This window comes from Microcaecilia unicolor, chromosome 1 (genome assembly GCF_901765095.1).
Source record: "Microcaecilia unicolor chromosome 1, aMicUni1.1, whole genome shotgun sequence".
NCBI lineage: Eukaryota > Metazoa > Chordata > Amphibia > Gymnophiona > Siphonopidae > Microcaecilia > Microcaecilia unicolor.
The window spans coordinates 525,873,869-525,901,664 of record NC_044031.1 but is presented as its reverse complement, the minus strand read 5'-3'; the positions used below and the strand labels follow the sequence as shown (position 1 = coordinate 525,901,664).

At 43.3% G+C, this 27,796-nt stretch overlaps 1 protein-coding gene across 2 annotated transcripts in view; it reads left to right on the top strand.

Moving 5' to 3' along the window:
• Positions 1-27,796, top strand: part of LOC115460397 (myosin-11-like) — a 241,640-nt gene that overhangs the window by 96,613 nt on the left and 117,231 nt on the right. For both annotated transcript variants that reach the window (XM_030190179.1, XM_030190178.1), the window contains exons 5-6: positions 744-858; positions 18,167-18,351. In XM_030190179.1, coding sequence (XP_030046039.1) covers positions 744-858; positions 18,167-18,351 — 300 coding nt within the window. The remainder of the gene's footprint in view (positions 1-743; positions 859-18,166; positions 18,352-27,796) is intronic.

The window sequence follows — 27,796 nt, the reverse complement described above, 5'->3', positions numbered from 1 at the left end:
TTGGAGTGGGGGTCATGCCTTAAATCCCTCCAGTGGTCAGCTGGTCAATTAGGGCACCTTTTTGTGACTTAGTCATGACTGAAACAGGTCTAAATAAAAATGTACATCTTTTTTGCCCTGGACTTTTTTTCTGTTCCATTACCACTGAAAGACATCCAGATTTTAAGCCCACCCAAGTCCAACATGCCCCCTTGCAAGTTAGACAAACTGCAGAGTAAAACATCCCAATTTCGAGTTTTAAATCATGACTTAGACGTTTTTGAGAGAAAAACATCCCTCTGCTTTGTGCCACTTTTGAGATTTTTTTCCTATTTTGAAAATGAGCGCCTTAGCCTCATTTGCTAAACAAACTAACCAAAAAGAACAGGTATCTAGCACACAGTCTCCAATATATACCTATAAAAGAATAGACCCAATCTCATCCTGACCAAACATATGAAATATCTTCCTATCTCCCATAGATGAGACGATATCACAGTGCCTGTCACCTTAACTAAAGTTTGAAGGAATTGTCCTAACTATAACACAACTGCTAAGGAGGCAAAAGCTTCTGCTATATACATATAGATAAATAGATAGATATAAATACATATATATATTGATAGCGATATGTAATAGTCTGCAGAAATGTTGCCTTCACACTATGGAACTGTTCCTTTCTCCTAGTTCCGTGGGGTATCCAAGTCATGTGTTTGTTTTTGTGTATATAGATGTTCTCATAATTATTTTACCACAATTTACAGGTGTTACAGTCAGAAATAAATACTGTGCAACTGGAGCTCAACAAGAAAGAGAATGGCACTGAAGCTTTCAAGGCAGAAAATGAGATATTGCAAATGCAACTGCAAAGTCTCTCGGGTATGTGAAAAGTATTTTCCGAGGACAATGTAGGAACAGGAGGAGACGTCCTTATTATGTGAACAGTAGGGCGAGCTCCTAGTCTGTAGGCTAAGGTACTTTGGCTGGCAGAAAATTACTTAATAGCAATTATTCTGGACACGTTTCTAGGGGATGAGTGTACCTCTTATTTGGTTTTAGGTTTCTGCCAGACTGACTACCAATGAAAGGAAAAATACCACAAATGGGAATATATTATTTATTATAGATATAAAAATAACAATATGGCAAATACAAACCAAGTTACAAAAATATACTTGTGCACTATAAAAATATAAATTATCACGAAGAGATAGATAGAGATATATGATTATCTAAATAAACTATATGTATGACAGATATACAACTAATATATCCTGATAAAAGATTATAACTCTTAGCAGCGAGTTATCCTACTAGACCACAAATCCTGAGACAAACCAGTCTCTCACAGATAAAACCGTGGACTAACTATACCTTGAACTGTAGGTAGTAAATCCTGCTTCCTCTTACCCTGCAGTCCTTATTGCAGACTTCCAGTGGGGTGAAAAATCAGATTCCTTCGTTGAGACTCTGTCAGAATTCTCTGCAAGTCTATCTCAGTCCAGGAATAAAATCCAAGGTCTTTACTCTGTATACTGACTGCACAGTTTTTCGGGTAAGGCCTTAGGGCTACAGTGGAACTGACATTGTCAGCTTTATCATAAGGAATTCAGTTCACTTGTGTGTTTAGAAAAATCAGTCTCTCTCTAGCACCTTTCAGAGCAATCTATCCACCAACAGGTCTTTTCTCCTCATTCTTCACTCTTCTTCCTCCTCAGTCCAACATTGGCATCTTTCTGGGTCAAGTAATACCTATGGACCAATCACAAACGGTATAATTCTGTCTAGCAGAATTCATGGTGGAGAATGCAAGGCCTTGTGATAGCAGCAAAGAAAGTCTTATCAGCCATGAGGAGGATGGTAGCAACTTCCCTCTTGATTCAGATATACTCCTAGAGACATTTGTCTTCTGTGAGGTAAGCTCCTCCGCTCTTCCCAGGAGATAACTGGAGGCTAGTTTGCAGTAAGCAATGTGTCCTTGGATGAAGTCATCATGGGTATGCCAAGCAGTAATTTTCCTTTGTAGAAAAACTGGTTTCTGATGGTTGCAGATGTATTCAGGGCACAGATTGTAGAATCCATTAGTTAGTAAAAGATGGTTCAGGTTTAGATAGGCCTCAGACTAGCAAAGGTGAGATAGCAGGAAAATACCCCTACAACAACCAGGATAGCAAGTCCTCACAACATGGCCTGATGCAGGAATCATTACTCCAGCTTAGTTTCCAGAAGCTTTTGAGTAGGCTCATCATGTGTGCCACTGTCTTTGTCTTTCTGAGGAGGCAGTCAGATGTACATCACTACAGCTCATGTCATATTTGCGTTTTTCTGAATATTTTCAAGTTTTTAATTTTTTTTCAAGTCTTATTAGTGTCGGTCTGTCATTTTACTGTTAGAACCTTTAGTTAGGTTTTATGATCATTTTTAAGTTTCCTTTCTTTTTTTTGTATTAGGTTCTATACAGCCCTTATCCAGACATCGGGCCCTCAGAACATTTTTCATCATTTGGTCTGATTTTGCATTGGCTATTTTTCTGAACAGCATGTTCCAAAATAAAGCCCACAGCTTTAAGAAGTGCATCTGGTACAACAGGGCCATATCTATAATGGATACTCATAACTGATGCCTGCAATGCCTTGGATGCAACCATGATCCCTTCATTGTAAGCTGTGTTCACAAATGTCTAAGAGAGATTCATAGCTATGAGAAGCAGTGTGAACTTTTTTATGGGGGCAGATAAATCCAGCCCATTAACTCTAGCATCAAAAACATTGGGCCTTTATGGGTGCCGGAGCTGCAATGGACACCCAGGATGCATCGGCATCAAGAGTGCCTTGAGCATCAATAGAGGCCATTGGGATAAGCCATCATGCATGTGCCACCCGAAGGAAGGAAGGATTTGTTTTCATCAATGTCAAGGGACCTTGATGTTGAACGCCCAGGCAGAGGTTGATGCGCATTGGCATCGCATTTTGTTATAGCATGGTACAAAGAGCACTGAGGCACTATGGTCACATGTCCTCAAAGTGCCCCAACTATAAGGGCTGCTCATCCTCCATGACATCGGAGCAGATGAAACATCCTCCAGGAACCCAAAATCTCATTTCTGATACCCCTCAGGCAGATGTTACCCCTACTGCATTCTCCCATTCCTTTGTCAATGGTAACCTTTGAGGAACAGCTCCTAAAGATGTTCAGGGAGTGGATAGAACCCTTCTTTGCTTGAAGCAATGCTGCTGCTTTGCCATGGTTGATGTTGAAACAGAGGTACATCATCCAGTTCTCAAGATACACATGCTACCTGCAGGGGAGGCATCAACACCAAGACTTCAAGGGATCTTGGGATTGAGGTCTACCCAGTGCTTTTTTTGTGCCGGTACGCAACGGTACGGCGTACCGGCACCTCTTTTTTTTTGCCCCCCCCCCCCCCGCGACACTCCGGGCGAGTCCTGCACTTACTTTTTTTTTTTTAAGACTCAGAACGTGCGAACGATGCAGCCGGCAGCGATTGAAAGAGGCTGTCTGGCGTCTGCGTCGGAGCTTCCCTCACCCTCTGCGAGTCCCGCCTTCATTGTTACAACTTCCTGTTTCCGCATAGGCGGGACTCGCAGAGGGTGAGGGAAGCTCCGACGCAGACGCAGACGCCAGACAGCCTCTTTCAATCGCTGCCGGCTGCATCGTTCGCACGTTCTGAGTCTTAAAAAAAAAAAAGTAAGGTCAGGACTCGCCAGGAACGTCGCCGGGGGGGGGGGGGGAGGACAAAAAAAAAGGTCCAAGAATTGCTGGACATGGGAGAGGAGAGGACAGGGAACGGAGAATTGGTGGTGGACATTGCTGGGAGGGGAGGGGAGGGCAGGGAACGGAAAATTGCTGGACATGGCTGGGAGGGGAGGGAACAGAGAATTGCTGGACATGGCTGGGAGGGGAGGGAACGGAGAATTGGTGGTGGACATTGCTGGGAGGGGAGGGCAGGGAATGGAGAATTGCTGGACATGTCTGGGAGGGGAGGGAACAGAGAATTGCTGGACATTGAGGAGAGGGGAGGGAACGGAGAATTGGTGGTGGACATTGCTGGGAGGGGAGGGCAGGGAACGGAGAATTGGTGGTGGACATTGCTGGGAGGGGAGGGCAGGGAATGGAGAATTGCTAGACACAGCTGGGAGGGCAGGGAACGAGAATTGCTGGACATGGCTGGGAGGGGAGGGAACAGAGAATTGCTGGACATGGCTAGGAGGGGAGGGCAGGGAATGGAGAATTGCTGGACATGGCTGGGAGTGGAGGGAACAGAGAATTGCTGGACATTGAGGGGAGGGGAGGGAACGGAGAATTGGTGGTGGACATTGCTGGGAGGGGAGGGCACGGAGAATTGGTGGTGGACATTGCTGGGAGGGGAGGGCAGGGAACGGAGAATTGGTGGTGGACATTGCTGGGAGGGGAGGGCAGGGAATGGAGAATTGCTGGACACAGCTGGGAGGGGAGGGAACAGAGAATTGCTGGACATGGCTGGGAGGGGAGGGAACAGAGAATTGGTGGTGGACATTGCTGGGAGGGGAGGACAGGGAACGGAGAATTGCTGGACATGGCCAGGAGGGGAGGGCAGGGAATGGAGAATTGCTGGACATGGCTGGGAGTGGAGGGAACAGAGAATTGCTGGACATTGCTGGGAGGGGAGGGAACGGAGAATTGGTGGTGGACATTGCTGGGAGGGCAGGGAATGGAGAATTGCTGGACATGGCTAGGAGGGGAGGGCAGGGAACGGAGAATTGCTGGACATGGCTGGGAGGGGAGGGAACAGAGAATTGCTGGACATAGCTGGGAGGGGAGGGAACGGAGAATTGCTGGACATTGCTGGAAGGGGAGGGCAGGGAACAGAGAATTGCTGGACATGGCTAGGAGGGGAGAGAACAGAGAATTGCTGGACATTGCTGGGAGGGGAGGGCAGGGAAGAGAGAATGGTAGGACATGGATGGCAGGGGCCAGAGAAGAATCGCTGGACATGGGAGGGCAGGGGAGAGAGGAGACATGCTGGACATGGATGGAGGGGAGGTAAGATAGGAAGGAGATGCACATGGATGAGATGGCAGGGAGGAAGGAGAAATGCTGGAAATGGATGGAGAGGAGAGCAGGAGATAGAGGAGACTTGCTGGACATGGATGGATGGAGGAGTTGGCGGGGAGAGAGGCGAAATGCTGGACATGGAAGAAGAAAGGAGGAAAGTAAAGAAATAAATGGAAAGGAAGCCCTGGAAACGGAGTTAAGAGAACAGATAGAGAGCAGCAGAATCAGACACTTGGACCAGTATGGATAGAAAACAGTCACCAGACAACAAAGGTAGAAAAAATCATTTTATTTTCATTTTAGTGTTTGGAATTTGTCCAATTTGAGAATTTACATCTGCTGTCTTATTTTGCACTGGGTATACTGGAGCTGTAACATCTTACAGAAATGATTTATAATGAAAAAAAATCACAAGTTATTGTTTTTCTACTATACCAGTATATTTTCAATGATGTCTGTTTATATGCTCCATGGCTGGTATAAGGGGTGTGGCTAATGTGGGTGTGGCTATCATAGGGGTGGGGCCATATGTGGTGACTCCGCCCATAATGAGTACCAGCACCTTTTTTTCTACAAAAAAAGCACTGGGTCTACCACACATGGCCCATTCAGGGAGGAAGCTTTACCGGTGTCTCGATGCCAAAGACCAAGGCCTGACTGATGTCTGTAGGTCAAGACAGGCAGAGACGCAGACTTCTCCTCTGGAGTATTTTTCAGGGTTGGATGCATAGTGCTCCTGAGATTGCGACTATGGACCAGAGGTATTTTCTGAAGAAGATTCACCTGGGTTGCAATCGAATCCCTCCTCTCCTGAGAGAAAAAGAAACACCAGAGAAGCTCTCATTTTTTGATTGGTGAGGGAAATGGCTCATGCCATTCTGTTTAAGTTAGAGATGGAGGAGGAGTCCAGTACAGAAACATTGGATATCCTTTAATTCCTTGCCCCCAACACACACAAAGAGATTGTAACAGTGCCTGTTCACAGAATCCTGAAGGACATAGATAAGAATGTGGGAGACTGCAGTGCATGTTAACAAGAAGGTTGCCTCAATGTACGAGTTCAAGGAACTCCTGGATTTTAGAAGCAGGCACTTCCTCACTGTTCTACTACTACTACTATAAGTCACTTCTATAGTGCTACCAGTCGTACGCAGCGCTTTACAATTGAACATGAAGAAGACAGTCCCTGCTCAAAAGAGCTTACAATCTAAATCAGGACAAACAGACAGGACTAAAAAGGATAAGGGAAGGACAGACAGAAGGATACATAAGGATAAGATAAACGTTACAAGTCAGGAGTCAAAAGCAGCATCAAACAGGTAGGCCTTTAGCCCGGATTTGAAGGCAGCCAGGGATGGAGCTAGACGTAATGGCTCAGGAAGCCTATTCCAGGCATAAGGTGAGGCGAGATAGAAGGAGCGGAGTCTGGATTTAGCGATGGAGGAGAAGGGTGCAATTAGGAGAGATTTGCCTAGTGAACGGAGTTCTAGGGAAGGAGTATAGGGAGAGATGAGGGTGGAGAGGTAGTGAGGGGCTGCAGAGTGAATGCACTTATAGGTCAACAAGAGGAGCTTGAATTGTATACGGAAACGGATAGGGAGCCAGTGAAGTGATTTCAGGAGAGGGCTGATATGGGCATAACGACTTTGGCGAAATATTAGTCATGCAGCAGAGTTTTGAACAGATTGAAGAGGAGAGAGATGGCTGAGTGGAAGACCTGAGAGAAGCAAGTTGCAGTAGTCGAAGCTAGAGGTGATGAGAGTGTGGATGAGGGTTCTGATAGCGTGTTCAGAAAGGAAAGGGCGAATTCTGGCAATGTTATAAAGGAAGAAACGACAGGTTTTAGCAATCTGTTGAATATGGGCAGAGAAGGAGAGGGAGGAGTCAAAGATGACCCCAAGGTTGCGAGCAGACGAGACAGGAAGAATGAGCGTGTTGTTGACAGAAATAGTGAATGGGGGAAGGGGAGAGGTTGGTTTAGGAGGGAAGATAAGGAGTTCAGTTTTGTACATATTGAGTTTCAGGTGGCGGTGAAACATCCAGGTAACAATGTCAGAAAGGCAGGCAGATACCTTGGACTGGATTTCTGCCGAGATTACTGGTGTGGAGAGGTAGATCTGGGAGTCATCAGCGTAAAGGTGATACTGAAAGCCGTGTGATGAGATCAAAGCACCAAGAGAGGAAGTATAGATGGAGAAAAAGAGAGGTCCTAGAACAGATCCTTGAGGTACACCCACTGACAGCAGGATACAGGAAGAGGAGGAACCACCAGAGTATACACTAAAAGTACGACGTGAGCGATAAGAAGAGAACCAGGAGAGAGCAGAATTCCAAAATCCAAATGAGGACAGCGTGTCAAGGAGTAGGCTGTGATCAACAGTATCAAGGGCAGCAGAAAGATCGAGAAGGAGAAGGATAGATTAGAGCCCTTTGGATTTAGCCAGGAATAGATCATTGGAGACTTTAGTAAGTGCTGTTTCAGGTGAATGAAGGGGACAAAAGCCAGATTGGAGTGGATCAAGAATAGGTTGAGAAGAAAGAAAGTCGAGGCAGCGACGGTGGACAGCACGTTCTAGTAACTTGGATAAGAAAAGAAGGAGGGAGATGGGGTGATAGTTGGAAGGAGAGGTAGGATCCAGAGAAGGTTTTTTGAGGAGTGGGGTGACTACGGCATGCTTAAAGGCATCAGGGACAGTCGCAGTGGAAAGTGACAGATTGAGGATATGACAGATGAAAGGGGTGACAGCAGGAGAGATAGTGTTGAGCAGGTGAGTGGGAATAGGGTCAGAGGAGCAGGTGGTTAGTTTTGAGGATTGAAGAAGAAGTAAAGTTTCTTCAGTGATTTCGGAAAAGGAAGAAAAGGGGGTAGGGGTAAGAGGGTTGGGAGAGTGGACTAAGGGAAGAAGGGGTGGAGGAGAGCTGGTTGTGAATTCAAGTTTTATCTTGTGAACCTTATCTTGAAAGTAATCAGCCAAAGTCTGGGGAGAAAGTGAAGGGGGAGTTGGAGGAGAAGGCGCTTTGAGGAGAGAGTTAAGCATGGCAAAGAGACGTTTAGGGTTTGAACCAATAGAGTTAGTCAATTGGATGTAGTAGTCCTGCTTGGCAAGTTGGAGAGCAAACTGGAAGGAGGTCAGCAAGAACTTGAAGTGTATGAAGTCAGCATGGGCACGAGATTTAAGCCAGAGGCGCTCAGCAGAGCGGGCACAAGAGCGTAGGTGACGGATTGTAGGGGTCAGCCAAGGTTGAGGTTTGGTACGTTTAACAGGACGAGACACGGGAGGAGTGAGAGTGTCCAGAGCAGATGACAGAATAGTATTATAGGATGAGACAGCCTCATTGATGGACTTGGTTGACATAGCAGTAGATTAGAGATTTTGTGCAGCGCTGCGTACGCCTTGTAGCGCTATAGAAATGCTAAATAGTAGTAGTAGTAGTAGATTTGAGATGTTGGAGGACAGGGTAGAAGGGTTAATAGCCTGTAGATTCCTACATGTGTTGGTTAGAATAGGACGGGACTGGGGAGGAGGGTGTTGAAGTGTGAAAGTTATAAGATGATGGTCAGAAAGGGGGAGAGTTGAGGCAAGGAAATTGGATGGTGAGCAGTTGGAGAAGAGTACGAGATCAAGACAGTGGCCATTCTGGTGAGTGGGGGTGGTGGAGCACAGTTGAAGATTGAAGGAGGATGTTAAGGCAAGGAATTGGGAAGCAGAAGAATTAGAGGAATCATCAGCGTGGATGTTGAAGTCACCAAGAATGAGGGACGGAGATGAAGGTTCAAGAACAACGGAGAGCCAGGCATCGAAGTCAGTGAGGAAAGAAGAAAGGGACTTATCGGGGGGTCAGTAAATAACTGCAACTCGGAGTGGCAGCGGGTTGAATAAGCGGATGGAATGGACTTCAAAGGATGAGAAGGAGTGAGAGTGAAGTATGAGAAGGGGCTGAAATCTGCAAGAGGGTGAAAGTAGGAACCCAACGCTACCTCCGTGGCCAACCGGGCGAGGAGTGTGGGAAAAGAGGTAGCCTCCATGGCATAGGGCAGTGACTGAGGTAGAGTCATCAGGTGGGAGCCAGGTTTCAGTTAGGGCGAGGAGTTGGAGAGAATGGGAGATGAAGAGATGGGGTCGAATCTGCCCCTAAGGAGAAAAGCTTGAACATTAGAGCCTTTTAGGAGGAAGTTATTTCTGAATGCTATGCTTACATCCTGCATAGCCTCTTACCAACTTTTATGGATATGTACTTGTGAGATATTGTGTGCAGTATGGTAGAATTTACTGACACCTTCCCTTGGAGAAGGCCTTAAACTCAGTTTGCTAGTGGGCAAAGAGAAAGCTGAGTAACCTATGATATTTTCAATACAGCATTGAGAGCTTGATATATCACCTTTCTGTGGTTCTTGTAACTACATTCAAAGTGGTTTACATATTATATACAGGTACATATTTGTACATGGGGCAACGGAAGGTTAAGTGACTTACCCAGAATCACAAGGAGCTGCAGTGGGACTTGAACCCAGATCCCCAAGATCAAAGTCCATTGCACTAACCACTAGGCTACTCCTTCACTCTATATTGGCATCTAGAGACTCTCCTAGCTTCAGGCATCAGACCTAAATTGTAATATGCAGGAAATGCTTACTGGCGTGTCCTGCCATGCCATAGAGCAGGAGGTCCTTTAACCCAGTCCTCTAGGTCCACAATGAATACATATGAGATCTATTTGCATGCAGTGGAAGCAGTGAATACAAATAGATCTCATACATATTTATTGTGGAAATCTTGAAAAAACAGGCTGGGTTGTGGACCTCGAGGATTGGATTTAAGAACCCCTGCTATAGAGAGAATCTCTTCAAAGATAAGGTGCAGGAGGCTGCTACTTTGTTAAGCGGCATTGTGACATCCTTAATACCCTCTTCAGGTCCACTTGTAACCCAATCTCCTCTTCCAGAAGGTATCAGAGTGGAAAGCAAAGGAGATCTTAGTAATCCTAGTGTGTTTATCGAAACATCGCCTTCGCCTGAAGACACTCTCCTCTCAGTTTACCCCCGATTTATTGGCCCATATCCTGTTCTCCGGCAATTGGGCCCCCTCACATATTGCCTGCAGCTACTGCCTTTTCTACAGATCCATAATGTGTTTCATGGTTCTCTTCTGAAACCCCTCATCCTGTGGACTGCTTCCAGCATTCCCCCTTATACCTTTACCTGTCATCACTGATCAAGGATCAGAGTACGAAGTTCAGGATATCCTGGAACCTAGATGTGTTCATTGTCACCTGCAATATCTCATTGCATGGAAAGGATATAGTCCAGATTATAATTCTAGGGAACCTGCCACCCATGTCCACGCCCTCGCCTTACTCCACCGGTTCCACCGCCAGTTCCCAACCAAACCTGGATCGCCTGTGGGGGCCTTGGGAGCTTTGAGAAGGGGGTACTGTTATGGATGGCAGCGTACTTACCACTGAATGGAACCCCCAACCCGAAGACATCCTCAGTATCTGGCTGCAGGCCACAGCCACTTGACCACAGGGACTGCTGACCATGTCCACCGAAACCAGCAGGACTCCTTAGGCGCAAATGCACACCCAATGCACGTTTTTCTTAGTTCCAGCTTGGCATGGTCCTGTGATGTCATTCTCATGGCCATGGTTTCTGCTCAGCTGAATAGGCTTGGAATAGGCTGCTCCATGCCCTGCATTCTGGTTCCTGCTCAGCCGAAGCCCCTTTGAGATAGGCTGCTCCATGCTCTGCCTTCTCATCCATGCTCAGCCAAAGCCCCCTTGGGATAGGCTGCTCCGTGCCTTGCACTCTGGTTCCTGCTCAGCTGAAGCCCCCTTGGGATAGACTGCTCCATGCCTTGCACTCTGGTTCCTGATCAGCCGAAGTCCCCTTGGGATAGGCTTCTCCTTGCCTTGCACTCTGGTTCCTGCTCAGCTAAAGCCCCCTTGGGATAGACTGATTTCCTGCTCAAGCCGAAGCCCCCACTTTGGGATAGGCTGCCTTGGGCCTTATATTCTGGCTCCTGCCCCACTGCCACCTGGAGGAGACTAGTCTACGCCTGGATGGCTGCAGTTCCTCCACAGTTACTAGTCACCTCTTAGCTCACCCACCCTGGCCCTTACAAAACCAAAGCAAAGAATTCATTCAATCTCTCCACTATGGCCTTGTCTTCCCTGAGTGCTCCTTTTGCTCCTTCGTGATCTAACAGTACCACAGATTCTCTCGCAGGCTTCCTGCTTCTGATATACCTGATAAAAGTGTTGCTATGAATTTTGGTCTCCACTGCAAGTTTTTCTTCATATTCTCTTTTAGCCTTCTTTATCAATGTGTCTGGCTTAACACTGCTTATGTTGCTTCTTATTTTCTTCATTCGGATCCTTTTTCCATGTTTTGAAGGATGTTCTTTTGGTTCTAATAGCCTCTTTCACCTCAGCTCTTATCCACGGTGGCTGTTGTTTGCTCGTTTGTCCACCTTTATTAATACATGGAATACATCTGGGCTTCCATGAGGGTATTTTTAAACAATGTCCACGCCTGATTTAAAGTCTTAACCTTTGCGGCCGACCCTTTCAGCTTCTTTTTAAACATTTTCCTCATTTTGTCATAGAGGGGCATAATCGAACGGCGCCAGCCATCTTTATGGGCGGCCATATCCGGGGCTGGCGCCGTAAGTGGGCGAAGCCAACCATATTTTCGAAAAAGATCGCCGGCCATCTTTTTCTTCCCTAATACGGTTGGGCCCGGCCAAATGTCAGAGTTCGCCGGGTTTGAGATGGCCGGCATCGGTTTTCGGCCATAATGGAAAATAATGCCGGTGATCTCAAACCCGGCCAAATCCAAGGCATTTGGTCGTGGGAGGAGCCAGCATTTGTAGTGCACTGGCCCCCCCCCTTCATATGCCAGGACACCAACCGGGCACCCTAGGGGGCACTTCTAAAAATTAAAAAAAAATAGCTCCCAGGTGCATAGCTCCCTTCCCTTGGTTGTTTAGCCCCCCAAATTCCTCCCACAACCCACTCCCCACAACTCTACACCTATACCATAGCCCTAACGGGTGAAGGGGGGCACCTACATGTGGGTACAGTGGGTTTTGGAGGGCTCCCATTTACCACCACAAGTGTAACAGGTAGGGGTGGATGGGCCTGGGCCGGGGCCCACCTGTCTGAAGTGCACTGCACCCACAAAAAACTGCTCCAGGGACTTGCATACTGCTATCAGGGAGTTGGGTATGACATTTGAGGCTGGCATAGAGGCTGGCAAAAAAAGGGTTTTTTTTTTTGGGGGGGGGGTTTGGGTGGGAGGGGGTTGGTGACCATTGGGGAAGTAAGGGGAGGTCATCCCCGATTCCCTCCGGTGGTCATTTGGTCAGTTGGGGCTCCTTTTTGAAGCTTGGTCATGAAAAAAAAGGGACCAAGTAAAGCCAGCGAAATGATCGTCAAGCCTGGCTTTTTTTTTCCATTATCGGGCGACGCCAGCCATCTCATGAGCATGCCCCCATCACGCCCCCGCCCTGCTTTCACTACCCTACCGACACGCCCCTTGATGTTTCGCCGGCTCCGCGACGGAAAGCAGTTGGCGCCGGCCAAAATCGGCTTTCGATTATACCGATTTGGCCGGTTTCAGGAGATCGCCAGCCATCTCCCGATTTGTGTCGGAAGATGGCCGGCGATCACTTTCGAAAATGAGCTGGATAGTCACCCTTTCAAAAATTAAAAGCTGCTACAGTAGATTTCCTTAGTGACTTCACTCCAGAGATCAGCTCAAATTTGATCATGTTATGATCACTGTCTCCCAGCAGATCCAACAGTTATGTCTTGTACTATGCCCTGCATTCCACTAAGGATTAAATCCAAAATAGCTCCCCCTTTCATTGGTTCCTGGACCAATTGCTCCAAGAAACAGTCATTTACTACATCTAGAAATTTTACCTCTCTGGCACTCCCTGATGTAACATTTATCCAGTCAATATTAGGATAATTGAAATCACCCATTATTATAATGTTGCCCAATTTGCAACTGTCTGTCAGTAGTACAGATAGATAGTACCAGTATATTCCTTCCCTTCACACCTGGAATTTCTATTCATAAAGATTCCACACTGCTGTCTATTTCATGTAGAATGTTTATTTTGTTTGATTCAATTCCTTCCACCAGGTCTCTGAAATGCCTATTATATCTACCTCCGTTATGGGATAACAAACTACAAAACTAGAGAATACCAAAATAAGATACTTTGAAAAAAAGTATAATCTATCCATTTTTCCTGTATATAATTAATTAAGTAGCATGAACCTCAAATCTCCCGATAGGGGACAATGCATAAAGCATTCACAACCACCCTATCGTTCCTGGGAATCCAATACTTTCATTGGATTCTTACAGGGGCAAAAAAGAACCAGTACAAAAAACTCCAACACAGTGGAGAAAAACAACTGGTTCAAAACAAATCCCTCATATATAAAACAGTATAGAGTGAATAAGTATCCAAATATTCAATTAGGGGATATACAACAGTAGGACTCCTGATTGAATATAACTGGGCAATATTTTGGGGAAGGGGGAGCCTGTTCCGAAAGAATGGGATGGAACCAGGCTGTTGGCTCTAACATTTATGTTTGAACATTTTTATTGATGACAACATAGAACAAAGCAATCCATTTCGGCCTGAACAAAAAGGCCAACATCAAAATCCACAGTCAAACTAAGTTATAAGGTCCGTCATCAAACATTTTACCAATTTCATCCCAACTCCTTCTCCTCCCCTCTCCCCCTCCCCAACATGTTCATAGTTCGATGGTGTTTGCATATAGGTCAACCAAAGGCGTACAACCATTAAACTCCTATACATTACGTCAGTCCTCTTAATATACACTGATACAAATCGTATAAGGACTACCATCAACAAAGTGTTTCATGTTTCCTTCCCACCCCCTAGTCCCCTCCTTCTTCTCCATTCCCCCCCTTCCCTCCCCCCCCCTACTATCTCCCCCTCCCCCCCCCCCCCCGCCACATCAGGAACAAGGCTCACATATAAAACAGGTTATCTAAAAACGAATCACAGATGGTTAAGCAATAAACTTTTACCTCGTGGGCTCAGCCCTTGTATATATTGACCCCATATTTGCATAAAAAATTTTTTCCTTTTTGGGTTGCCTCTCGCCTCTCTGGCCTCCCATGTTGCCATTTCATGTATCTGGTTCCGCCAGTGCCAATATGCTGGCGGGTCCAGGGACACCCATTTTTGTAATATAGTCTTTCTAGCCAACAGACATACCTTCCGGCACCACAGCCTAGGTCCTTTCGCCTGTGAGCCAAATGCAGACTGTGTATCCAGCACGTAATGGTCCCATGTCCCCCTTGTTGTTAACTGTACCGTTTTAATCAGGAAGCGCTGAATTTGCCTCCAGAATACCTGAATACTCGGGCAGGCCCAAAAGGCATGAAATAATGTGGGAGCTTCATTGTCACACTTAACACACTTCGCTTCTCTGGTGGGGTCCATATGTCCCCATTGTTGCCCTGAGATATAAGCACGCATTGTCACTCTATATCCACTCTCTCTGAGCCTCTCATCTATAGTGAGCTTCGGAATGCGTCTCAGTGTGGCCCCGACATCCCAATTCCCCAAATGCCCCCCCCCCCCCCGAGTCCTGTTCCCACTTCCGTTTGATGTATCCTAAATCTTTGGTGGGATCCTTCTTCGCCAGAGCTCGAGTTATAGTTGACACTGACATTCCTACCACCTTTGGCTCTAACATTTAAAAAGGAGATAGAGCAGCTTTTAAACTAAAATGGGGAGGAAAACCAACAGTCGCCCAGGAGCGGTGTGGAGTATCTTGAAGGATACTATAGAAACAGGGTCTTTAGGGAATCCCGATAGAGAGGTTTCAGTAATGGTAAAAGAAAGCCAGGAGTTTTCAATGGGAGAACAGATTAAAGGATGCATATTATCCCCTTTAACATCAAAGCAGCCTGTAGATGCAAGGAAAAAAAAGACAATTTTATGTGTCTATATATTGGAGTATATAGCACTAAGGGGGTCATTTACTAAGCCGCAGTAGCATTTGTAGTGTGCTAAATGTTAGAGAAGCCCATAGGAATATATGGGCATCTCTAGTGTTTAGGGCATGCTTATTTTTAGCACGTGCTAAAAATACTACCACAGCTTACTAAAAGGCCCTATAAAAGAAGAGGTTGAAAGTTCTACAGAAGAGGTGTCTTCTTCCTGAAGCAGCAAGTTATGCAAGCGAAACAAGGCGCTCTTGTTGAAGATTTGGATTTTGCTGGATAGGCAGTGCACTGCAGTATGGAGTATAATTTAAAAAGCCCTGTATCTTATGCTGGAAGGATTGCAGCAAGATTGTCTTTGGGTAGTGCTGGCATAGTACTATGTATGTTTTTTATGCATTAGGTTTTTTTAGTTATCTGCAATATTCAAGTTATCCTTTTTTCAGCATATATAGATATACTATATATTTTATTTTTTTTTATTACATTTTTACCCCGCACTTTCCCACTCATAGCAGGCTCAATGCGGCTTACATATTATATACAGGTAGTTATTTGTACCTGGGGCAATGGAGGGTTAAGTGACTTGCCCAGAGTCACAAGGAGCTGCCTGTGCCTGCAGTGGGAATCGAACCCAGTTCCCCAGGACCAAAGTCCACCACTCTAACCACTAGGCCGCTCCTCCACTCCACTCCACTGGAAAAGACTAGCTTGCATATTGCAGATAACAAAAAAACCTAGTGCATAAAAAACATGCATAATACTATGCCAGCACTACCCCAAGACAATCTCGCTGCAGTCCTTCCAGCATCACATACCGTGACAGCTGGCTCCTCCCTAGCACTATCTAAAATCCTATCTAGTTGACGCATGAGGTCTGCCACCTTCGCACCAGGCAGGCAAGTGACCAGGTGATCCTCATGTCCATCAGCCAGCCAGCTAACTACATGCTTAATAATCGAGTCACCAACTACAACAGCTGTCCTAACCCTTCCCTACTGGGCAGAAACTCCTTGAGTGAAACAAGGGAGTAGCGGGATCAACAGGACTCTTCCAACATACCAAGGAGGCATAATGAAGAAATAAAGTCTTTATTCAATACTAAAGTAGTACTTTAGTACTTTATATGAAAGTATACCTGTATGTATTTAATCAACATAGTATGGAGAGTGGAATCAAGGAGTAATAAAAGAGCCTACAGGATAAAGGGAACAGAAGTATATATGGAAATCTGAGAAAAGGGGGGAAGTTAAAATATAAATATGAGTAAAAACTGACCTGCGTATGTTAAGGACGAAGAACTTGAAAGACGTCACCTCGGGTTGGCTGGCGGGGGTTGGGGTCCCCCGCCAGCTGAAGAAATATTTTTAAAGGCGCAGGAGGAAGCGGACCTCGGCGCAAAAGTAAGAAACGGCAGCGGGGGAGGGCTGGCGGCGGGAGGGGGGCCAGGGTGAAATCTGCGGGGGCCCAGGCCCCTGTGGCCCCACGCAGATACGCCCCTGGTGTGCAACCCAGAAGGGGGTGTGGCCATGAGAAGTGCATGGGCAGGTCAGGAGCATTCCTAAACATTTACGCACAGTGTTATAGAATACCAGGGATGTATTGGACATTAGAAATTGCACCTGGTTTTAGCAGGCATAACTCCTGGCACCCTTGGGTGCCAAAATCAGTACTCAGTGCTATTCTGCAATGGGTGCTCATCTTTGAGTGCCCATTATAGAATAGCATTGAGCACTGTTTTTCTTCTTCGCCAATTTTTGAGCGCCATTTACTAAATCTACTCCATAGCTTCTCCCCACACCTAGTTGTGTTACTGTGAGACAGGTTTTTAAAGGCTGTTGACTCACCTTTACTTGCTGATTAATCTGAGCTGTTAACATGGCCATGTTTAACTTTCTGATCACATATTGGTTTACAAATATTAATGTCTTTGTTACAGGATATTTATATAAATAGTTGTTAACGGATAGACTGGCACATGCACTCTGTAGACTTGCTATTAGGAAAATTGTTTCTTTCAGGGACTTTTCCAAAACACAGCTGCAAATGTACTTCTTAAATCTAGATTTGATAGTGCTACACCTCTTTTGAGATATTGCCTTGGCTTCCTGTAGCTGCAATAATTGAATTTAAAGCCTTATGTCTGATATTTACATTTTTATATGGCCAGAGTCCTTTGAACATGGCTACTTTATTATATTTGAAAACGTCCTAGTTCCAGCCGTAAAACTCAAGTAAATAAATTACAGTTCCCAGCACCTAGATCCATGAGGCTACAGTCTTCCTGCAAAAAATTTAATTTCACAGTTGTAACTTTATGGAATTCTCTTCCTTCAGGTATTAGATTCGAACAGCATTATTTACATTTTCAGAAGTTACTGAAATCTTGGCTTTTTAAAAGATTTTTTAATATTTAATGATTTGTTATTGTATTATAATTCATTTACATTACATTACAAATTTCATTTATAACCTGTCATTACCAAACTAGATCTAGGTGGTTCACAAAAGACTAGCTGAGCAATTCTTAGGATAAACAGCGGTTCATAAAGGACTAAGGGGGTCTTTTACTGAGCCACGGTAGTGTTTTTAGCTCACAGTAGAAGTCAGCTGGCAGTAAACGCCGAGACACCCATAGGAATATAATAGGTGTCTCAGCATTTACCGCCAGCTGATTCTACTGCAAGGTAAAAACACTACTGTGGCTCAGTAAAAAAAAACCCTAACCGAGCAATTCTCAGGATAAACAGCAATAAGAAATAACATTAAATTCACCAACTCATGCTGAATCTGATTTATCTATCACAGTTTTCTAATGTAACTCAAGAGTTGGGTTCCTTTTTTTAATCAGATTTTGTAAACTATTCTGAGCTACAAGCTGAAACAGTGTATAAATATTATGTTATTTCCAAAACTTTGTATTTGATTTCTATTTCAGTAGAGTTGAATATATAAAACATAAGTAAAATACAAAATAAAACATATAGAAGAATAAGGTAGAATGCTTAGGTCCAAATCGCTTTACAGTCTTTGATAAATCAGTATGTGCTTAATATATGTTGAAAATTATTTAAGCAGATGGTAAGTAATAGGACAAGGGTTTAAAATCATGATTATTTTCCACAGATGCTAATACTAGAGAAAAATTATTCTTAATAGAAGATGTAACTAATTTGAAGAAATTGAATGCAATTACCACTCATTACATTGCACATAAAGAAGCAGAACTGGCAAAAATCCAACAAGAGCTATGGAAAACTATTAGCTCTGTGAAAGATAAAGAACATAATATCAACCTTCTGGAAACTCAGGTAAATCATTATAGCAAATCTGATATTCGTGCATGTTTTTTTTCCTTTTCCTTTAGGGATAGAAGGTCTGTTGAAATTTCTTTTTTAGCCTTCTGTTTTCCTTATGCAATTCTCACATTTTTGCAGCTGTTTACACTATCACATTTAGTTTGCTTGTATGCATGTGCAAAGGATAGTTCTAAAAAGGTGCACCTATTTGGAGCCTAGTTTATAAAGGAAAGTAGGCACCTAGTGTAGTAAGGCAAATGCGCATGTATATTGTAGGCGTGATCACTTATACTGGCTGTAGAGCTGGTGTAAATGCTCATGGCTAACTCCTCCCAACCCATGCTTTAATCATAGTATTGTATAATTTATGCATATAACTGTGTGCCCTGCCCATGCTCCAAACTATGTGCCATCACATTTAGGCACCATTTTGTAGAACTGCATGTAGCCAGAATATTTGCATTTGCAGGTGTATATCTACATATATGCTAGTATTCTGATCCAAGACAGGTGAGGAAATTGGACTTAGCTCAATATTTTATTGACTATTAGTCTACTGAATATGTGATTTTATTAGATAGCTTTCTAAATATTACTTAAGAGGAAGAGAGAGACTTTGAAAACATGTCCCAGAAGGAAACTGAATTATGTCCTGAGAATCGTATATGGTTTACTTTCTCTGACGTACCAGGATAGATAAGACAGTTAAGAAATTTGCAAAGGAAGGTTCCTTGTAGACCCTTGTCAAGTTAGTCTAATGAAGGATATGCCTGACTCTGTTTAACTAGCTGACAACTTGGAGTTAGACTTATCAGCAACTTTTCATCTGGTAAACTGTGACTTCTTTCTTGATTAGCAGGTTAAATGAGATAGGCTTAATTGGTAAAGTTCTCTTATGGTTTACTTGATTTTTAAGAAATAGAACTATTCAAGTTTCTTGGCAAAATGAACTATCAACAACCTGACACATGTTCCAAGACTTGAAGAGCAATCAAGCCCAGTATCCTGTTTCTAACAGTGGTCAATCCAGGCCACAAGTACCTGGCAAAATCCCAGAACAGTAAAACAGATTTTATGCTACTTATCCTAGGAATAAGCAGTGGATTTTCCCAAGTCCATTCTAATAATGGCTTATGGACTTTTATTTTAGGAAATTATCCAAACCTTTTTTTAAACCCTGCTAAGCTAACTATTTTTAGCACATTCTCTGGCAAAAAATTCCAGAGTTTAATTACTCATTCAGTGAAGAAATATTTTCTCCAGTTTGTTTTAAATTTAGTACTTGGTAGCTTCATTGTGTGTCCCCTAGTCCTACTATTTTTGGAAAGAGTAAACAAGCAATTTACATCTACCCGTTCCACTCCACTCACTATTTTATAGACCTCTATCATATCTCCCCTCAGCTGTCTCTTCTTGTAGCCTTAGAGCCCCTAGCCACTTTAGCCTTTCCTCATAGGGAATTCATCCCATCCCCCTTCTCTGTACCTTTCTAATTCCGCTATATCTTTTTTGAGATGCGGTGACCAGAATTGCACATAGTATTTAAGGTGCGGTCGCACCATGAAGCGATACAAAGACATTATAACATTCTCATTTTTGTTTTCCATTTCTTTCCTAATAATTCCTAACATTCTAATTGCTTTCTTAGCTGCCACTGCACACTGAATAGAGGGTTTCAATGTAGCATCAACAATGACACCTAGATCCTTTTCCTGAGCAGTGACTCCTAATGTGGAACCTTGCATCACGTAGGTTTGGTTTGGGTTCCTCTTTCCCACATGCATCACTTTTCATGTGCTCCCATTAAACATCATTTGCCATTTGAATGCCCAGTCTCCTAAGGTTCTCTTGCAATTTTTCACAATCCTCTTGCGATTTAACAACTTTGAATATTTGTGTGTCATCAGCAAATTTATCTCAGTAGTTTTTCCCATCTCTAAATCATTTATAAATATGTTAAAAAGCAGCGGTCCCAGCACAGACCCCTGGGGAACCCCATTATCTACCCTTCTCCATTGAGAATACTGACCATTTAACCCTACTTTATGTTTTCTTTCTTTTAACCTATTTTTAATCCACTATAGGACATTGCCTCCTATCCCATGACTTTCTAATTTCCTCAGGAGCTTTTCATGAGGTACTTTGTAAAATGCCTTTTGAAAATCCAGATACACAGTATTGACGGGCTCACCTTTATCCACATGTCTATTCACCTCTTCAAAGAAATGTAGTAGATTAGTGAGTCAAGATTTCTCTTGACTAAATCCATGTTGGCTTTCAGTCTCATTTTTAAAAGAGATAGACGCCCAAAAAGTGGCATAAGTCACTTTTGGATGTTTATCTCACAGAAATGTCCAAATCAGTATTATCGAAACCTCTTTTTGGACGTCTTTCTCTGAAATCCGTCAGAAGGACGTCCAGATCTCAAGGGGGCATGACAGGGGTGTGTTCAAGGCGGGACTTTGGCGTTCCTAAGACATGGATGTCTTTCAGCAATAATGGAACAAAACAAAGACATCCAAGACTAAAACTTAGATGTTTTGAACTAGACCTGTTTTTATAGCAATTAGCTGCAGTGGGAATTGAACCCACTTCCCCAGGATCAAAGTCTGCTGCATTAACCACTAAGCTACTCATCTACTCCACACAAAAGGTGCCCCAAAAGACCAGATGACCACTGGAGGGACTCGGGGATCACCTCCCCTTACTCCCCCAGTGGTCACTATCCCCCTCCCACCCCAAAAATGTGATTAAAAATATTACTTGCCAGCCTCAGATGTTATACTCAGGTCAATTAAAATAAGCAGGTCCCTGGAGTAGTCTAGTAGTGGCACAGTGCACTGCAGACAGGTGGACCCAGGCATTTACCTCCCCCTACTTGTTACACTTGTGGAAGAAACTGTGAGCCCTCCAAAACCCACCAGAAACCCACTAGAAAGCCACTGTACCCACATATTGGTGCTCCCTTCACCTGTTAGGGCTAAGGTAGTGGTATATAGTTGGGGTTAGTGAGTTTTGGGGGGCTCAGCATTCAAGGTAAGGGAGCAATGGTGAGATATGTACCTGGGAGCATTTTATAAAGTCCACTGCAGTGCCCCCAAGGATGCCCTAGTGCTTTCCTGGGCTGTCACTTTTCCAGTATTCTACCTGATGCCAAGCTTTCTATTTTTTTTTTTATAACATCTGAGCCTTGTGTCTATTGTTTAACATTAGATTTGGGCTTTGAATTGAGATCTATAGATGAAAAGGAGGTCTCATTACATATATCTAAATACCAGAGTTCTGTTTTTCCATACTTTTTAGCAAGAGAGTTTACATTCCCTAATTACCTGTCCCAGTGCAACTGAAGCTTTTACCTCCTCAGTGCATGTGAATGGTTTCATCCCTGTGTGGATTCTCTGATGCCATGTGAGGCTTTCTTTCCAACCAAAGCTTTTACCATACTCAGGACATGTAAATGGTTTCTCTCCTGTGTGTATTCTCTGGTGCATTGTGAGATTTACCTTCTGACCAAAGCTTTTACCAGACTTTATACATGCAAATGGTTTCTCTCCCATGTGAACTTTCTGATGCACTTTGAGATTTACATTACAACCAAATCTTTTACCACACTTAGAACATTTGAATGGTTTCACTTTATTGTGTATTTTGTACGTTTTGCATTTGGATGTATTTGTTTGAAAATGGACCAAAAAATAAAACATCCAAATCACAAAACATTTTTCCAAACAGCATTTTCAAAAGGAAAAGCTAGATCTTTTTTTTTTTTTTTTTTTTTTTTAGAAAATGACCTTTCCTGTTCTGATTTTGGACATTTTACAAAAAACATCCAAATTCAGACTTAGATGTCATATCCAAAAATGCCCCTTGTGCATTTGACTTGCCCAAAGTCACAAGGAGCAGCAGTGGGAATTGAACCCATGTTGCCAGGATCAAAGCCTGCTGCACTAACCATTAAGCCACTCCTCCTCTGTTTTGGACGTCCAAATCACAAAACGTCCAAATCACAGGACATCCATAGTATTTTCGAACACAAAAGATAGACATCCATCTTTTTCAAAAATGACCTTCTTTCCTGTTTGGAATATGGACATCTTTGTAAAACGTCCAAATTCTGATTTAGACATTTCTTTCGAAAATGCTCCTCCACGTCTCATTAATTCATACTTATGTATAGGTTCTGAAATTTTGTTCTTTATTGTTTTCACACATAGCAGCTCTCCACCATCCCTCCCTATCCTTGTTAAAAAGATTATAGCCTGGTATAGCCACTTGTTTAGAGAACCACATTGGTTTCCTGTTTCTCTTGTTTGTTTACTTTCAATATATAATGTTCTGTTGCCATATTTATAGCTACTTTCAGCTTGGACCACTGTCTCTACACTTCTACGTTTATCCATCCTGTCAGCTCTTTCTTTATGAAATCCAGTACTTTGAGTTTTGTGTGTCCTGCACTCTGCTGTAGCTCTTATATCATACATTAAAAGCAGGAAACCGGCCAAAGAGTCGGTTGGGCCGCTGGACGAAAATGGTGTTAAAGGGGCGATCAAGGAGGACAAAGCCGTAGCAGAGAAATTAAATGAATTCTTTGCTTCGGTCTTCACCGAGGAGGATTTGGGGGGGACACCGGTGCCGGAAAGAATATTTGAAGCGGGGGAGTCGGAGAAACTAAACAAATTCTCTGTAACCTTGGAGGATGTAATGGGTCAGTTCAGCAAGCTGAAGAGTAGTAAATCACCGGGACCTGATGGTATTCATCCCAGAGTATTAATAGAACTAAAAAATGAACTTGCGGAGCTACTGTTAGAAATATGCAATCTGTCCCTAAAATCGAGTGTAGTACCGGAAGACTGGAGGGTAGCCAATGTTACTCCGATTTTTAAGAAGGGTTCCAGAGGAGATCCGGGAAATTATAGACCGGTGAGTCTGACGTCGGTGCCGGGCAAGATGGTGGAGGCTATTATTAAGAATAAAATTGCAGAGCATATACAAAAACATGGACTGATGAGACAAAGTCAGCACGGATTTAGTGAAGGGAAGTCTTGCCTCACCAATCTAATGCATTTTTTTGAGGGGGTAAGCAAACATGTGGACAATGGGGAGCCGGTTGATATTGTATATCTGGATTTCAGAAGGCGTTTGACAAAGTGCCGCACGAAAGACTCCTGAAGAAATTGCAGAGTCATGGAATCGGAGGTAGGGTATTATTATGGATTAAGAACTGGTTGAAAGATAGGAAGCAGAGAGTAGGATTGCGTGGCCAGTATTCTCAGTGGAGGAGGGTAGTTAGTGGGGTCCCGCAGGGGTCTGTGCTGGGTCCGTTGCTTTTTAATGTATTTATAAATGACCTAGAGATGGGAATAACTAGTGAGGTAATTAAATTCGCCGATGACACAAAATTATTCAGGGTCGTCAAGTCGCAGGAGGAATGTGAACAATTACAGGAGGACCTTGCGAGACTGGGAGAATGGGCGTGCAAGTGGCAGATGAAGTTCAATGTTGACAAGTGCAAAGTGATGCATGTGGGTAAGAGGAACCCGAATTATAGCTACGTCTTGCAAGGTTCCGCGTTAGGAGTTACGGATCAAGAAAGGGATCTGGGTGTCGTCGTCGATGATACGCTGAAACCTTCTGCTCAGTGTGCTGCTGCGGCTAGGAAAGCGAATAGAATGTTGGGTGTTATTAGGAAGGGTATGGAGTCCAGGTGTGCGGATGTTATAATGCCGTTGTATCGCTCCATGGTGCGACCGCACCTGGAGTATTGTGTTCAGTACTGGTCTCCGTATCTCAAAAAAGATATAGTAGAATTGGAAAAGGTACAGCGAAGGGCGACGAAAATGATAGTGGGGATGGGACGAGTTTCCTATGAAGAGAGGCTGAGAAGGCTAGGGCTTTTCAGCTTGGAGAAGAGACGGCTGAGGGGAGATATGATAGAAGTGTATAAAATAATGAGTGGAATGGATCGGGTGGATGTGAAGCGACTGTTCACGCTATCCAAAAATACTAGGACTAGAGGGCATGAGTTGAAGCTACAGTGTGGTAAATTTAAAACGAATCGGAGAAAATTTTTCTTCACCCAACGTGTAATTAGACTCTGGAATTCGTTGCCGGTTAGCTTGACGGAGTTTAAAAAGGGGTTAGATAGATTCCTAAAGGACAAGTCCATAGACCGCTATTAAATGGACTTGGAAAAATTCCGCATTTTTAGGTATAACTTGTCTGGAATGTTTTTACGTTTGGGGAGCGTGCCAGGTGCCCTTGACCTGGATTGGCCACTGTCGGTGACAGGATGCTGGGCTAGATGGACCTTTGGTCTTTCCCAGTATGGCACTACTTATGTACTTATGTACTATATCATGTGATTGATTACTATTGCCTAAGTGGGCACCTATCGGGATGTTAAACACACTTACTCCATTTGTAAGCACCAGATCCTGCATCACCCCTTCTTTCATGAGTTCCATCACCATTTGACTGAGCAAATGGAGGCATCCACAATCTTTCTACTTCTTTCTGTTTCTGCTAATGGGATATTCCAGTCCACACCAGGCAAGTTGAAGTCCCCCAGCAACAGCACCTCCCCTTTCATTCTCAGCTTATGGATATCTTCAACCAGATCATTGTCCAGCTTCTCCATTTGTGCCAGAAGCCTGTAGACAACACCCATGTAAATACAAGTTCCATCTTCTCTTTCCAGGACAATCCATATTGCTTCTTCTTTTCTCCGAGTTGCTTGTATTTCAGCAGCTTTGATATTGTTTTTCCCATATAGCATCACTCCACCATCCCTTTGGCCCTCCCTATCCTTCTTCTTAAAAAGATTATAGCCTGGTATGGTCACATCTTATTCATGGGAATCATTGAAGCATGTCTCTGTAATTGCAATAATATCCAAGTCTATCTCAAACTTCATGGCTTTCAAATCCTGAACCTAACTTGGTAACTTTGTGCTCATTGCTTTCCATTTGTTGCTCATGATCAACACTGGGTCATTTGGATTATTGTAATATTATTAATGTGAGTTGTTCTGTAGCTATTCATAGGTGGATTCAATTACTGCAGAATACGGCAGCCCATTTAATTTTTAAAACTTCTAGATCTGAGAGTGCTAAACCTCTACTTGCAAAGCTTCATTGGCTGCCTATTGAATTTTGTGCGGTTTTTAAACTGTATTGTATGGTGTTTTCTGTCTTGTATAGTTCAGCCCCATTATATATGATATCTTTGATTACGTTATTAGGTGAGAATTAGTATCTAGCTCACAGCACTATTTGAATTTGTTGGATTATTTGTAGTAAATAATTAGCAGATTTTAGTACACACAGCTTCAGCTTTAGAAATGTTAATTTCTTTCTTCATCTCTCTCTCATTCATCCCTGAATAATTCACTGCTGAGTCACTTTAAAGTTGAAGTAACAAAACATCTGTTTACTCACAGTTTGTAGTTAGATTATAATCAGACAGGCTTATATATACATATTACTATACATTTGTATTATCAGCTCCTTCCATGTGCTTAGATGGTAATGGATGCTCACACCACCATAGATCCTCTCAGGTTAGGAGAGATCATGAGCTCCATGTGCTCCATGTGCTGCATCTGCTGCATCTAAACCCCCACAGGAAGTTGCATAGCTGTGTGACCTCTCTAAGTAATTTACATCAGAGGTCACAGAGTAATCACAGAGAAATAATAGGTGACAGGCAATGCATGTAAAATACAATACATTCCAACAAACCCCTTCTCATGCATAACTGTCATGCAATTATTTATTCATACAAAGTCCAAGCTTTATACGCAGATTCACAAAATGTTCTCTGGGTAACGGTTTGGTCATGATGTCAGCTGTCATCTCACTGGTGTGACAATAGTGTAGACTGATGACCCCTTCTTTTGCCAACTCTCGCACGTTGTGGTATTTCGTTGCGATGTGCTTGGTGCGTGACTGAACCTTGTCATTCTGTGACAGTCGGATGCAGCTCTGATTATCTTCCATTATCTGGATTGGTCTCTTTTCAGCTATTCCAAAATCCAGCAAAAGTTTTTCAATCCACATCAGTTCTCTGCACGCTTCCGATACGGCCACATATTCAGCTTCTGTAGAAGACAAACTCACAATACTTTGTTTATGACTGGCCCATGAAATTTGTACATTTCCATACATAAACACATATCCACTTGTGGATTTATAATCAGAATGATCCCCTGCCCAATCTGAATCACAGTAACATATTAGTTTTGGATTACTATTGGCTGAAATCTTTAATTTACAATCAATGGTACCCTTTAAATACCTTACCATCCTTTTAACTGCAGTCCAATCTGATTTGGTAGGTGAGCTGACCCTTCTGCTCAAAATTCCTACTGCATTTGCTATATCAGCCCTGTATGTGGTAGCTAGATATAAAAGCTTACCTATGGCTGATCTATATTGGATGTTATCTGGTAAAGGTTCTCTTACTGTTTCATCCTTCAGAAAATCAGTGATCATGGGAGTGCTTACAACTTGGGCATCTTGCATACCTAAACTTTCAATAAGCTCATTTATTTTCTGCTTCTGGCTTAGAAGATAAGAACCATCATTTTGTTTCTCAATTTCTATACCAAGATAGTATGACACATTACCAAGTTCTTTTATCTCAACATTCTGGTTTAAACATTTTACAATGTCCTTGTACTCTTGCTCACTTTCGCTTGCAATGAGCAGATCATCAACAAAAGCTAAAATGTATGCATATTGTCCATTTGTGCACCTAGTGTACAAGCATTTATCTGCTTCACCTTGCTTAAATCCTAAATTTGTCAATATTTCATGCAATTTATCATTCCAACATTTTGCACTTTGCTTTAATCCATAAAGACCTTTGTTTAATTTACACACTAGCTGTCTTTGTTTTGTATTTATGAAACCTGTTGGCTGTTCCATGTACAAGTCTTCAGTTATATCTCCGTGAAGAAATGCTGTTTTCACATCAATGTGTTTGACTTGCATGCCTTTTGAGACTGCAATGCTCAGAAGTGTTCTTATTGTCGTGTGTTTCACTACAGGTGCAAACACTTCATCAAAATCTTCTCCATATTTTTGAAGATATCCCTTTGCGACTAATCTGGCTTTATACCTTTCCACTTTTCCTTGTGCATTCCTTTTTAACTTGAATACCCATTTGCATCCTATAGCTTTCTTGCCAGGAGGTAATTTTGTAAGAATCCAAGTATTATTTTTATCCAATGCATCAATTTCTTCTTGTGCAGCTTTACGCCATTCAGCAGCTTCTTCTGCTGGCATTTTCTCAATCTCATCCCATGTTAAGGGCTCTTGAGCTTCTGCTGACTTTGTTAGGTAAGACAGTCTTGGGGGTGGAACACCTTTGTTTTCCCTGGATGAGCGTCTGACAACAGGTTGGTCTGACCTTTCCGCATCCTCTAAATCTGAGAGTCCTTCTCCAATTGATTCCC